The sequence below is a fragment of the Nerophis lumbriciformis genome, linkage group LG08, assembly GCF_033978685.3.
Source record: "Nerophis lumbriciformis linkage group LG08, RoL_Nlum_v2.1, whole genome shotgun sequence".
NCBI classification, from domain to species: Eukaryota; Metazoa; Chordata; class Actinopteri; order Syngnathiformes; family Syngnathidae; genus Nerophis; species Nerophis lumbriciformis.
Genome location: NC_084555.2, coordinates 50592297 through 50607979, shown reverse-complemented (window position 1 = coordinate 50607979; position 15683 = coordinate 50592297). Strand labels below are relative to the sequence as shown.

The 15683-nt window shown below is 40.3% G+C and overlaps 1 protein-coding gene across 1 annotated transcript in view; it reads left to right on the top strand.

Annotated features, from left to right (window-relative positions):
* Positions 1-15683, top strand: part of LOC133611970 (genetic suppressor element 1-like) — a 167964-nt gene that overhangs the window by 134521 nt on the left and 17760 nt on the right. Inside the window, exons 7-9 of the mRNA XM_061969175.2 lie at positions 6231-6478; positions 8473-8749; positions 8813-9428. Of these exons, the coding sequence (XP_061825159.1) occupies positions 6231-6478; positions 8473-8749; positions 8813-9428 (1141 nt within the window). The remainder of the gene's footprint in view (positions 1-6230; positions 6479-8472; positions 8750-8812; positions 9429-15683) is intronic.

The window sequence follows — 15683 nt, the reverse complement described above, 5'->3', positions numbered from 1 at the left end:
GTCTGGAGGGATATGGTCCTTGATGTGCTGGAGAACAAGTCGCTCGAAGCACTTCATGATTACCGGAGTGAGGGCCACTGGTCGGTAATCATTCAGGCTGGTGATGGGAGACTTCTTCGGCACCGGGATTATTGTAGATGACTTCAGGCAGGATGGGATGACTGCCTGAGCCAGGGAGAGGTTGAAGATCCTGGTGAGGGTGGGAGCGAGCTGGTGGGCGCACGTCCTGAGCACCTTTCCAGGTACTCCGTCTGGTCCGGTAGCCTTCCTGGGGTTCACAGCCAGGAGCACTCGTCTGACACTGTGCTCCTGTACAGTGAGTGGAGTGGCGCCACTATCAGAGCAACCTGGGCTCTCATAACACCTGAGCAGTGCCAGAAACTCATCGACTCCATGCCACGCCGCATTAACGCAGTAATTGAGGCAAAAGGAGCTCCAACCAAGTATTGAGTATTGTACATGCTCATATTTTTCATTTTCATACTTTTCAGTTGGCCAACATTTCTAAAAATCCCTTTTTTGTATTAGCCTTAAGTAATATTCTAATTTTGTGACACACGGAATTTTGGATTTTCATTTGTTGCCACTTCAAATCATAAAAATTAAATGAAATAAACATTTGAATGCATCAGTCTGTGTGCAATGAATAAATATAATGTACAAGTTACACCTTTTGAATGCAATTACTGAAATAAATCAAGTTTTTCAAAATATTCTAATTTACTGGCTTTTACCTGTATTTCCGAATTGGTTTAACTGCCACCCGCCTGAATCTATTTAAAATCTCTTTTTTTTTTTTTTTTTTTTTTTTTTTTTAATTTTTTTTTTTTTTATTCACAATACCATATAACAAATACAATAGTAGTAAAATATCATCATTTAAAGATGTTGGTACATGAAAGGGTCCCCCAAATAAGCTAGAAGAAGCTTTTGACAGGGGGTCCAGAGGATAGAATATACATGAAATGATGGAATGATGGAACATGGTAGCAAGTACAACAACAAAAAACAAAACAAAAAACAACGCTATATGATTAACACAAGATAATAGTACTAAAGCAAGCATACACATACATACATACATTCATTCAACCATGCAAATCCCAACAGTAGTCTACCCCACATGAGGCATTAAATATAGGTGGTTAATAGATAAGTTTTTAGTTTATTTTTGAAGTTGGAGAATGGATACAGCATCTTGAGGCTCTCATTAAGCCGGTTCCAAATCTTTGGTCCCCTGCATACAACACTTCGAGCGGTACAATCCAGTAAACGATGTTTCCCTGATATCAAATCTAAGTTACGAGTGTTGTGGGCATGCTGGGGATGGTAGATAGGAACCAAGCTACAGAGCCTTAAATTCAGCCTGTAAATGACTTGATAGGTTAAACAAGCATTTTGATAAATATTGAACTCTGTCAGTCTTAACAGATGATAATTATGGAATAGATGTCGAGTGGGGGCATTAAACTTGGACCATGACAGGGCCCGTATAATTTTCTTTTGCATAGATTCTAATTTGTGGAGGTAGGTAGGGAAGGTGTTACACCAGATGACATTACAGTAGTTTAGATGTGGTTCAAAGAGAGTTTTATATAGTGTGAGTAGAGCATAAAGAGGAAGATAATGACGAAGGTGAAAGAACAGGCCAACATATTTGGATAATTTGTTTAACAGATGGCTAATGTGACATTTGAAATTGAGGTATTCGTCAATGATGACCCCCAGGAATTTTGTGGAGTACACTCTCTGTATTTCCTGCCCATTGATGTTGATATGGCAGTGCTCAGTATTTGTCCGGTTTTTATTAGAACGAAATAGAATAAAATTTGTTTTATTTACATTAAGTGAGAGCTTATTGCATTTGAACCAGGAATCTACTTTCACAAGCTCTGAATTGACAGTTACTTGTAGATCGTGTAGGCTCCTGTGTGAGGTAAACAAATTTGTATCGTCAGCAAAAATTATTTTATGAAAAGTTTCGGAGGAGTTTACAAAATCATTTATGTATAGGATAAAAAGGAGAGGCCCCAAGATGGATCCCTGGGGAACCCCATAATTTATGGTCATACAGGGTGAATTGTGATCATTGACGCATACACATTGCTGCCTTCCGTATAGGTAAGAGCGGAACCAATCGAGAGGTACCCCTCTGACACCATAGTGATATAGTTTATACAATAAGATCTCAAAGTCTATTGTGTCAAAGGCCTTGGATAGATCCAAAAAAATGCCAATACCGCATTTTCCTTCTTCAATACAGTCATTGACCTTTTCCAAAAGGTCGAGTATAGCCATACAGGTGGTGCTTTTTTTACGAAAACCATATTGGGAGGGGACAAGGATATTTAGTTTTTCCAGAAAGCCATTCAGTCGGTTATAGACCACTTTCTCAAATATTTTTGAAAATGTTGGTAAAATTGAAATTGGCCTATAATTGTTCATATTATTTTTATCACCTGATTTAAAAATTGGGATTATTTTTGCCACTTTGGACATTTTGGGTACAATGCCAGCACTAAGTGACAGGTTTATACAGTGACAGAGAGGATTTATGATCACATTTGCTATGGCTTTCAAGATTTTGCTACATATCCCGTCCACTCCAGCTGTATGTGATGACTTTAGGTCCATAATGATCGTATAAAGCTCATTGATGTCGGTTGGCTGCATGAAAAGGGAGCTAGGGTAGCTGCCTGATAAAAATTCTTTAAAGGAATACCCTGGAGGTTGACCTATTTTACTGGATAGGTTTTCCCCAATAGAAGCAAAAAATGTATTAAAACTATTGGCAAGATCAGCCCTATTTGACCCTGTATCCGGAACAACAGGGGCCTTATGTCCCTTGTTGAGAACAGTATTCAACACGTTCCATGTTCTCCTACAATCCCCCTGCGATGCTTGTAATAGTTCAGAATAATAGTTGCGCTTACTTTTCCTGATAATATGAGTTAATTTATTTCTATAATTTGTGTATTTTTCTTTGTTGACAGTAGTAGGGTTCGAAATATAACATTTGTAGAGTTTATTCTTTTGTCTGATGGACTTTAAGATCCCCCTTGTAATCCAGGGATTTTTTTCTGAGGTATGATTTTTGATAATTTTTTCAGGGATTGTTTCCTGAATAGCATCCTGAATCATTTTAATCAGATGTTCATATGCAGCATCAGGACAGGTGCAATTAAACACAGAGTCCCATTTCCTGGCAAGCAGATTATTATTTAGGTGTAGTAGAGTTGTATTGTTGAGTATTTTGGTTTTACCTTTAGGAGGTGGGGAGGAGGGAGTTTTGCCAGAGTCAAAGAATAGTATAATGGGAAAGTGGTCTGTGATATCGGATTGCACCACCCCTGTCACGAGCTTTGTATTACGGATGTTAGTAATAATGTTATCGATTATTGTTTTTGAGGCATCTGTGACTCGAGTGAACCTATTGATGGTGGGGAAGAAGGAAGAAGAATGTAACGTGTTGATAAAGTTCAGTTTTGCTCCATCGTCCTTGGAAATATCAATATTAAAGTCACCAAGAAGGATGCAGTTTTTGTTTAGTTTATTTAGACTGAGTAATAGTTCATCCAATTTGGAAAGAAAAGTGTCAAGAGGTGAGTCAGGAGGACGATAGAGTACTCCAACAATTAACTTTTTTCCTTTGTTGTTGATCTCCATGAACAAGGATTCACAGAGATCATCTTCTAGGGTGATGTTACATACTTTGGCATGAAGAGTGTTCTGGACATAGAGGCACACACCTCCACCTCTTCCACTGGGTCTATTTTTTACATGTAAATTGTATCCATCCAGTCTAAACAGATCAATATATGAGGAATCAGAAAGCCACGATTCACTACAGGCAATAAAGTTAAACATACAGCTCATATTGGAAAGTAGAGAGACTAAATCAGTGTGATGTTTATTCAGGCTTCTAATATTCAAATGTAAAAATGAGTAATTATAAAGATCATATAAGGACTTTAATTGCTCAGGGTCATAGACATTGCAGTTTATATTATTCTCAATACCAATGCAGTGCTGTAAATCTCCAACTGTGTCAAGGTCTTCAAAACCCATAAAATAATATATGAAAGTAGTCAGGTTTGCCTGCTGGGATGGCATTCAAATAGTAAATACTCATACATGGACACTCCCATTCACACACACTCGTACCATACATACTGGAAAAAGCTGCTTCCATTTAGCATAGGATCGCATCAATCCCCTTCAATGTATGAATATGACATGACATGCCGAGAAAATAAACATTCACGCACCTCCCCCAACCCGCCAACGACCCACCAAATGTCACTCGTAGTCACCCCGATGGGCGTATGAGTCCCACGAAAACGTAACATTTCTTACCAAAAAGGAGAGGTCCCAACTAACAGTCAGGTTTTGGACCAGTTCCGAGGCACATCAGCGCCACCCCGCGGGGTAAAAAGAAATTACGGCCAATACGAGACCAAAACAATAACAAGAATGTCACGTGTGTATCAAAGCCAGGTGTAGCCTGCTCTAATTTCACTTCAGAGAAAGCCAAAACATCGACAAACGCTGTGAACAATATGAGGAACATCAACGCGTGGGATTGTACATATTGACTTTAAAGCGCAACGTGAAGGCGTGGGCTGGTAGATCAGTTAGGAGAGATGTATGTTAATGTTAATGTTACTCTGCTCCGAGAAAGTTATGGTGTGTTAGCTGGCTAGCTAACGTTAGCCTTACCGTGTAGCAAGTCACGTTAGCCGTTTGCCGCCTCAGTAGCTGGCTCAACACCCAAGTTGCAGCTCGCAGCCCGGGTCGCGATGAATGCCTTAGCCTCATCGACCGAGGAGAGGGATCTCCTGCCTGTCTCCACCATGATGGAAAGTTTGGCTGGGTAACGCAGGGCAGGTCTGAGACCTAACTTGAAGAGCTTCGACATGACATCGCTGTATTCCTTTCGCTGATCGACAACTTCGGGTGGATAATCCTCAAAGACCAAGATAGAGTGACCACGGAACTTCAGCTTTCCTCTCTTGGACCGGGCTTCCCGGATAATCGCGTCCTTTTCCTGGAACCTGAGGAGCTTGATGATAACCGGTCTCGGTCGCTGGCCTGCTGGAGGTTTGGGGGCGAGGGACCTGTGGGCGCGCTCGCATTCGGGTGGGGAGTCCAGGATGTCCCTGAAGACTTCCACCAGCATGTTGGAGAAGAAAGCAGTAGGTTGTGGACCCTCAATGGATTCAGGTAAGCCAATTATTCTGATATTATTGCGGCGGCTGCGGGACTCAAGGTCTAAAACTTTGACTGCCAGTTTGGTATTTTTGTCTGCTAGTGCTGTAATGGATGTTTCCAGAGTTCGCACGCGGCTCTCCATGTCATTAGCCGTAATCTCAAGATTTAGAAGTTTGGCAGAATTTGCAGATACTGTGGCTTGTACTTCGTCCAGTTTGCTCTCTATAGCTGCGAGCGAAGTTTTGAAATCTTTGGATAGAGATTCCCGATGGGACTCGAGCAAAGTGGCCAAAGACGCCATAGACAGTTCGGGTTCCGCATCAGTCTGATTTCCTCTGGTTTTCGGCATTTTTAGAGGAATCAGAAAATAAACATGTGCAAACAGCAAACTTATTGGTTTAATATGTTGTTAGGAGAGAGTTAGTATCGGCGGATTTAAAGTTAGTTAGGCATGAAGGAGCAGACGCGACACACTCAGCCTGCTACCATGTGGCAATGTCTAGTAACCACCCGACCCGACCCGACCCGCGGATAAAATCTAATTTTTTCTTTATTTCATCCGCCCGATCCGCGGATAATCCGCGGACTCCGCGGTTGTGCCCGCAAACCGCGCATCTCTAGCGGCTATATTTAGCAAACACACACACGCACACACACACACACACACGCACACACACACACACACACACACGCACACACACACACACACACACACACGCACGCTGCCCTTCGCACAAAGGAGAAGAAGAAGCTCTCTGCTTATTTTGTGCTGTACAATACACCGGGGAGATGTTGCAGGTCTGAAGGCATATTTGTGTGTGTTCTCCCTGCGGTTCCCATGAAGTCTTCATCTCCACTGGTGCTGCGTGTGGATGATTTCCCCTCACGCTAAATGGAGTGCCGCATCTTTATTTGTGTGAGCTTCACCAGTGTGTGCCTAATATCGGCCTCACGCTGGGTGTTGCATCTCTCGCCTCCCCCCCCTCCCCTCACACTTGTCTCTCCCCGCCCCCCCACAGGCTGCAGATGGAGAACGAGCTCCGCCAGCGCGAGAGGGAGCACGAGCGCGAGCGGGAGAAGGAGAGGGAGCGCGAGGAGAAGGAGAGGGAGGAGCTGCTGGACAGACAGAAGGAGAGGCAGAGGGAGAGGCAGCAGCACATGGTCCGGGCGGCCGAGAGCCACGCCTACCTGGCCGAGGTGGCGGCTCGCAGGGCACCGCTGGAGGACAGGCCCCGGCCGGGCGAGAGGCTGACCCCCAACAGACCCGGTACCCGCCCGAGCATCGGTCCGATATAAAGCTGTGGAGGTGTATACGCAGTTTATAGTCGTTACACAAATGGTCGACGACTTACGACTTACGGACACCCATGATTTGCTTAAATGTGCCATATGTAATAATGTGGCCAGACATGGTACTGCAATCACGGTCAAAATTCTGTAGCCCCCTCCCTCTCTCCCTGACTGAGGTTGCCAGATACGCAGCCCAATCCAGCTGGATGGACTAGGCTACTCCGAGGAACTTCAAACCTCCACTGCCTCTTACTAGGGGTTGAGGTGCTGGGACCATAATAGCTGAATAGACAAGCCTTTTGTCAATAACAAATCTCTAATCAACACATTTGACACAAATTAGGCTATTTTCAGGAAGAAGTACATCATGCCTGCGTACAATATCACAACAATCATATGGTTATTGTCAGTACTATCAGAAAACAAAGACTAAAACTAGGGATGTCCGATAATGTCTTTTTTGCCGATATTCCGATATTGTCCAACTCTTAATTACCGATACCGATATTCAAGATTCAAGATGATTTATTGTCAATTCTTAACATGCACAAGACACATAAGAACTGAAAAGTATATTTTCGGCACAGTCCCACTAAGAGCAGACGTAGGTTACAGGGAGACAAGACGAGACCGCCGACGGTGCAGCCATTTTTACGGCGCTCCTGATATCAACCTATACCAGGGGTCGGCAACCTAAAATGTTGAAAGAGCCATATTGGACCAAAAATACAAAAACAAATCTGTCTGGAGCCGCACAAAATTAAAAGCCATATTACATACAGATAGCGTGTCATGAGATATATATTTAATTAAGAGGACTTAAAGGAAACTAAATGACCTCAAATATAGCTACAAACGAGGCATAATGATGCAATATGTACATATAGCTAGCCTAAATAACGTGTTAGCATCGATTAGCTTGCAGTCATGCAGTGACCAAATATGTCTGATTAGCACTCCACACAAGTCAATAACATCAACGAAACTCACCTTTGTGCATTCACGCACAACGTTAAAAGTTTGGTGGACAAAATGAGACAGAAAAAGAAGTGGCATCAAACACGTCCCCGAAAGTCGGAGAAAATTGTACATGTAAACAAACTACGGTGAGTTCAAGGACCGCCAAAATTAGTAGGACAAAACGGCGCTTGCCAAATACTGGAATCAGTGAAGCATGTTTAATACAAACAGTGTGCTTTACAACAATTAGGGAGGTTTGTGTCATGTTTGTCCTCCTACAGAAACCATATTAAAACAAAAAATGTATTTTTTTTCCCCCTCATCTTTTTCCATTTTTCATACATTTTTGAAAAAGCTCCAGAGAGCCACCAGGGCGGCGCTAAAGAGCCGCATGCAGCTCTAGAGCCGTGGGTTGCCGACCCCTGACCTATACCGATTAATACAGTCGTGGAATTAACACTTTATTATGCTTAATTTTGTTGTGATGCCCCGCTGGATGCATTAAACAATGTAACAAGGTTTTTCCAAAATAAATCAACTCAAGTTATGGAAAAAAGTGCCAACATGGCACTGCCATATTTATTATTGAAGTCACAAAGTGCATTATTTTTTTTTAACATGTTAAACATTGTTTATTTATATTAATTCCGTTTTTAAAATAAAAAGTAAAAGTACCAATGATTGTCACACACACACACTCGGTGTGGCGAAATTATTCTCTGCATTTGACCAATCACCCTTGATCACCCCCTGGGAGGTGAGGGGAGCAGTGAGCAGCAGCGGTGGCCGCGCCTGGGAATCATTTTTGGTGATTTAACCCCCAATTCCAACCCTTGATGCTGAGTGCCAAGCAGGGAGGTAATGGCTCCCATTTTTATAGTCTTTGGTATGACTCAAAATGAGTTGAATCAAAGTTGAATTTGTTTTGGATTTTATTTACTTGAATTCCATGTCATCTTTAAATGTAATATTTTTAACGCTTGACTTTTATTTCCGATGTTGTCTTCCCAGATAAACCTAAGGAGGCGGAGCCCCAAGGTTTCCCAGCACATAAACCCCTCCCCTTGAACTTCCACCCCTCCAGGGGCTCCGTCCCGCACCCCTTGCCCAGCCTGGTGCCCTCTCACCTGGGTAAGCACCACGCTCCGCCTGGGGGTGGCATCCACGGGGCCCTGGCGTCGGCCATGATGTCTCAGAGGGCCAACGAGGAGGCGTGGCTCGCACGGCAGCGAGGACCCGAGCGGGAGGGGCCGACGGAGGCGAAGGAGCCTCGGAAAGACAGCCATAGGTGAGGACGATAAGACAGGGCAAGTGTTGTTATCGTGAGCATTGTAACAATGTGCCTCCACAGAACAGCCCACCATCACCATAGCAACAAAGATGGAGGACCTGCCCTCGGTGCCCCCCCTCCTCTCATCTCCCCCAAAGCTGCTCTCGCTCCTCCAACCACGCTCTGGAACCCGGCCTCCCTCGTGGACTCCGCCGCCGATTCCCGTCGAAAAGCCAACCCGCCTAACCGACCTCCCCCGGGTCTGACCAGGGCCGACCGACCCCACCTGAGCTGGGGCGACAAGACGGAGGACGGCTCCAGGAGGAGGACGGAGGCCCCCGAGCGATGCTTGCCGGCGAGAGGAGGCGGCTCCCAGGACCTCCTCCTCCGGCGCCATCACGCCAACAACAACAACCTCCACCTGACACTGTGCACACCTCTGTCTGACCCCGCCTCGCGTCACGTGACCCCGGCCGAGCGCAGGGACGGCTCGCTGGTGTACGACCAAGTCCTCCAGCAGCATCGCAGACTCCTCAGCAAGCTGGACATGGAGGAGAGGAGGAGGAAGGAGGCGCGGGAAGGAGGCTACTACTACGACTTGAACGAGTCGTACGACGAGAGCGACGAGGAGGAAGTCAAAGCCCACCTGAGGAGAGTGACGGAACAACCGGCGCTCAAACTGGACACTTCCTCTGAGGTACACCTTTAGAACGTCACAGCAAAGTTGAAACAACATGCGTTTTGACGACGATAAGTCAATGTTGGGTTCTGTCGTTGATTTGACATTGAAATTTGGTAATTTTCCAACCAATATTCTACAACACAAATACAACGTTGAAACAACATGTTTTTTGACGACGTTAAGTCAATGTTGGGTTCTGTCGTTGATTTGACCATTGAATTTTGGTCATTTCCCGATCAATATTCTACAACACAAATACAATGTTGAAACAAGATGCTTTTTATAACGTTAAATCAACGTCAGGTTCTGACGTTGATTTGACCGCTGAAATTTGGTTGAAACAACATGCTTTTTGACGACGTTAAATCAATGTCAGGTTGTGACGTTGATTTGACCATTGAAATGTTGTCATTTCCCAACCAATATTCTGCAACGTTGAAACAACATGTTTTTTGACAATATTTAATCAATGTTGGGTTGTGATGTTGATTTGACATTGAATTTTGCTCATTTTCCAACCAATATTCGACATCACAAGTACAACATTGAAACAACATGCTTTTTGACGACGTTTAATCAATGTTGCGTTCTGACGTTGATTTGACCATTGAATTTTGGTCATTTTCCAACCAATATTCTACAACACAAATACAACGTTGAAACAACATGCTTTTTGACGACGTTAAATCAATGTCTGGTTGTGACGTTGATTTGACCGTTGAAATTTGGTAATTTCCCAACCAATATTCTGCAACGTTGAAACAACATGCTTTTTGACAATATTTAATCAATGTTGTGTTCTGATGTTAATTTGACATTGAATTTTGCAAATTTTCCAACCAATATTCTACAACACAAGTACAACATTGAAACAACATGCTTTTTGACGACGTTTAATCAATGTTGTGTTCTGACGTTGATTTGACCATTGAAATTTGGTCATTTCCCAACCAATATTCTACAACACAAATACAACGTTGAAACAACATGTTTTTTACGACGTCTAATCAACGTCAGGTTCTGACGTTGGTTTGAAATGTGGTCATTTCCCAACCAATATTCTACAACGTTGAAACAACATGTTTATTGACAATGTTTGATCAATGTCAGGTTGTGATGTTGATTTGACCATTGAAATTTAGTCATTTCCCGATCAATATTCTACAACACAAATACAACGTTGAAACAACATGCTTTTTGATGATGTTTAATCAATGTCGGGTTCTGACGTTGATTTAATCATTGAAAGTTGGTCATTTCCCAACCAGTATTTTACAACACAAATACAACGTTGAAACAACATGCTTTTTGACAACGTTTAATCAATGTCAGGTTGTGACGTTGATTTGACCATTGAAATGTAGTCATTTCCCAACCAATATTCTACAACGTTGAAACAACATGCTTTTTGACAATATTTAATCAATGTTGGGTTGAATTTAGCTAATTTTCCAACCAATATTCTACAACACAAGTACAACATTGAAACAACATGCTTTTTGACAACGTTAAATCAATGTCGGGTTCTGACGTTGATTTGATCATTGAAAGTTGTTCATTTCCCAACCAATATTCTACAACACAAATACAACGTTGAAACAACATGCTTTTTGACGACGTTAAATCAATGTCAGGTTGTGACGTTGATTTGACCATTGAAATGTAGTCATTTCCCAACCAATATTCTGCAACGTTGAAACAACATGCTTTTTGACAATATTTAATCAATGTTGGGTTGAATTTAGCTAATTTTCCAACCAATATTCTACAACACAAATACAACATTGAAACATGTTTTTTGACGAGTTAAATCAATGTTGTGTTCTGACGTAGATTTGACATTGAATTTTGGTCATTTCCCAACCAATATTCTACAACACAAATACAACGTTGAAACAACATGCTTTTTGACGACGTTAAATCAATGTCAGGTTGTGACTGTCAAGACTTGATCTTGGGAGTTTGCTTTTCCAGGATGCAACGGAAAGTTGGCACGGGCGAGACGGGAATCAAGGTACATGGCGGGTTTTAATATATCAATTCAATATATCAAAAAAGGGATAAATGAAAGCGCGCACAGTGGCGGATAATAAACTATGAAAAAACAAAAAGACTATAAACATGGAACCAAAACTTACTGTGACAAGGGACATGAAGCAGGATCATAGAGGAATGGGCATGAACAGAGCATAAATGTGTTATGGTATGGGGTGCGAGGTCGTCAGGCCGAACAACAGAAAATGAATTAACTTAAATACTATGGACATGATTAGTGAAAGCAGGTGCGTGACTCAAAACGTGAAACAGGTGCGTGACGTGACAGGTGAAAACTAATGGTTGCTATGGTGACCAGACAAGGGAGTGAAAAGACAGAAACTAAACAAAACATGACTTAAAACAAAACATGATAATACAGACATGACAGTGACGTTGATTTGACCATTGAAATGTAGTCATTTCCCAACCAATATTCGACAACGTTGAAACAACATGCTTTTTGACAATATTTAATCAATGTTGGGTTGAATTTAGCTAATTTTCCAACCAATATTCGACAACACAAGTACAACGTTGAAACAACATGCTTTTTGACGAGTTAAATCAATGTTGTGTTCTGACGTAGATTTGACATTGAATTTTGGTCATTTCCCAACCAATATTCTACAATACAAATACAACGTTGAAACAACATGCTTTTTGACGATGTTTAATCAATGTCAGGTTGTGACGTTGATTTGACCATTGAAATGTAGTCATTTCCCAACCAATATTCTGCAACGTTGAAACAACATGCTTTTTGACAATATTTAATCAATGTTGTGTTCTGATGTTAATTTGACATTGAATTTTGCTAATTTTCCAACCAATATTCTACAACACAAGTACAACACTGAAACAACATGCTTTTTGACGACGTTTAATCAATGTTGTGTTCTGACGTTGATTTGACATTGAATTTTGCTCATTTTCCAACCAATATTCTACAACACAAGTACAACACTGAAACAACATGCTTTTTGACGATGTCAGGTTGTGACGTTGATTTGACCATTGAAATTTGGTTATTGCCCAACCAATATTCTACAACACAAGTACAACATTGAAACAACATGCTTTTTGACGACGTTTAATCAATGTTGTGTTCTGACGTAGATTTGACATTGAATTTTGGTCATTTCCCAACCAATATTCTACAAGACAAATACAACGTTGAAACAACATGCTTTTTGACGACGTTAAATCAATGTCAGGTTGTGACATTGATTTGACCATTGAAATGTAGTCATTTCCCAACCAATATTCTGCAACGTTGAAACAACATGCTTTTTGACAATATTTAATCAATGTTGGGTTGTGATCTTGATTTGACATTGAATTTTGCTCATTTCCCAACCAATATTCTGCAACGTTGAAACAACATGCTTTTTGACAATATTTAATCAATGTTGGGTTGAATTTAGCAAATTTTCCAACCAATATTCTACAACACAAATACAACATTGAAACAACATGCTTTTTGACGACGTTAAATCAATGTTGTGTTCTGACGTAGATTTGACATTGAATTTTGGTCATTTCCCAACCAATATTCTACAACACAAATACAACGTTGAAACAACATGCTTTTTGACGATGTTAAATCAATGTCAGGTTGTGACGTTGATTTGACCATTGAAATGTAGTCATTTCCCAACCAATATTCTGCAACGTTGAAACAACATGCTTTTTGACAATATTTAATCAATGTTGGGTTGAATTTAGCTAATTTTCCAACCAATATTCTACAACACAAGTACAACATTGAAACAACATGCTTTTTGACGACGTTGAATCAATGTTGTGTTCTGACGAAGATTTGACATTGAATTTTGGTTATTTCCCAACCAATATTCTACAACACAAATACAACGTTGAAACAACATGCTTTTTGACGATGTCAGGTGTCTGACGTTGATTTGACCATTGAAATTTGGTTATTTTCCAACCAATATTCTACAACACAAATACAATGTTGAAACAACATGCTTTTTGACAAAGTTTAATCAATGTTGCATTCTGATGTTGATTTGACCATTGAAATTTGGTCATTTCTCAACCAATATTCTACAAGACAAATACAACGTTGAAACAACATGCTTTTTAACGTTTAATCAATGTTGGGTTCTGATGTTGATTTGACATTGAATTTTGGTCATTTCCCAACCAGTATTTTACAACACAAATACAACGTTGAAACAACATGCTTTTTGACTACGTTTAATCAATGTCAGGTTGTGACGTTGATTTGACCATTGAAATGTAGTCATTTCCCAACCAATATTCTACAACGTTGAAACAACATGCTTTTTGACAATATTTAATCAATGTTGTGTTCTGACGTTAATTTGACATTGAATTTTGCTAATTTTCCAACCAATATTCTACAACACAAGTACAACATTGAAACAACATGCTTTTTGACGACGTTTAATCAATGTTGTGTTCTGACGTTGATTTGACATTGAATTTTGCTCATTTTCCAACCAATATTCTACAACACAAGTACAACGTTGAAACAACATGCTTTTTGACGGTGTCAGGTTGTGACGTTGATTTGACCATTGAAATTTGGTTATTTTCCAACCAATATTCTACAACACAAATACAACGTTGAAACAACATGCTTTTTGACGATATTTAATCAATGTTGGGTTCTGATGTTGACTTGACCATTAAAATTTGGTTATTTTCCAACCAATATTCTACAACACAAATACAACGTTGAAACAACATGCTTTTTGACTACGTTTAATCAATGTCAGGTTGTGACGTTGATTTGACCATTGAAATGTAGTCATTTCCCAACCAATATTCTACAACGTTGAAACAACATGCTTTTTGACAATATTTAATCAATGTTGTGTTCTGACGTTGATTTGACATTGAATTTTGGTCATTTCCCAACCAATATTCTACAACACAAGTACAACGTTGAAACAACATGCTTTTTGACGATGTCAGGTTGTGACGTTGATTTGACCATTGAAATTTGGTTATTTTCCAACCAATATTCTACAACACAAATACAACGTTGAAACAACATGCTTTTTACGACGTCTAATCAACGTCAGGTTCTGACGTCAATTTGACCGTTAAAGTTTGTTCATTTCCCAACCAATATTCTACAACACAAATACAACGTTGAAACAACATGCTTTTTGACGATATTTAATCAATGTTGGGTTCTGACATTGACTTGACCATTAAACTTTGTTCATTTCCCAACCAATATTCTACAACACAAATACAACGTTGAAACAACATGCTTTTTGACGATGTTAAATCAATGTCAGGTTGTGACGTTGATTTGACCATTGAAATGTAGTCATTTCCCAACCAATATTCTGCAACGTTGAAACAACATGCTTTTTGACAATATTTAATCAATGTTGTGTTCTGACGTTGATTTGACATTGAATTTTGCTCATTTTCCAACCAATATTCTACAACACAAGTACAACGTTGAAACAACATTCTTTTTGACGACGTTTAATCAATGTTGTGTTCTGACGTTGATTTGACCATTGAAATTTGGTCATTTCCCAACCAATATTCTACAACACAAATACAACGTTGAAACAACATGTTTTTTACGACGTCTAATCCAACGTCAGGTTCTGACGTTGGTTTGAAATGTGGTCATTTCCCAACCAATATTCTACAACGTTGAAACAACATGCTTATTGACAATGTTTGATCAATGTCAGGTTGTGATGTTGATTTGACGTTGAATTTTGCTCATTTCCCAACCAATATTCTACAACACAAATACAACGTTGAAACAACATGCTTTATAACATTTAATCAATGTTGGGTTGTGATGTTGATTTGACCATTGAATTTTGCTCATTTCCCAACCAATATTCTACAACACAAATACAACATTGAAACAACATGCTTTTTGACAACGTTTATTCAATGTCAGGTTGTGACGTTGATTTGACCATTGAAATGCAGTCATTTCCCGATCAATATTCTACAACACAAATACAACGTTGAAACAACATGCTTTTTTTTTAATAAATGTTTTTATTAAATTTGACAGGTATTACAATATACAATAGAACAGTAGTCACATTTTCCCCTTTTTTTCCCACCCACTTCCAAGAACAACAACCCGACACATACCCCATACACACATAAACAAACAAACAAAGAAACAACATGCTTTTTGACAACGTTAAATCAATGTCAGGTTCTGACGTTGATTTGATCATTGAAAGTTGGTAA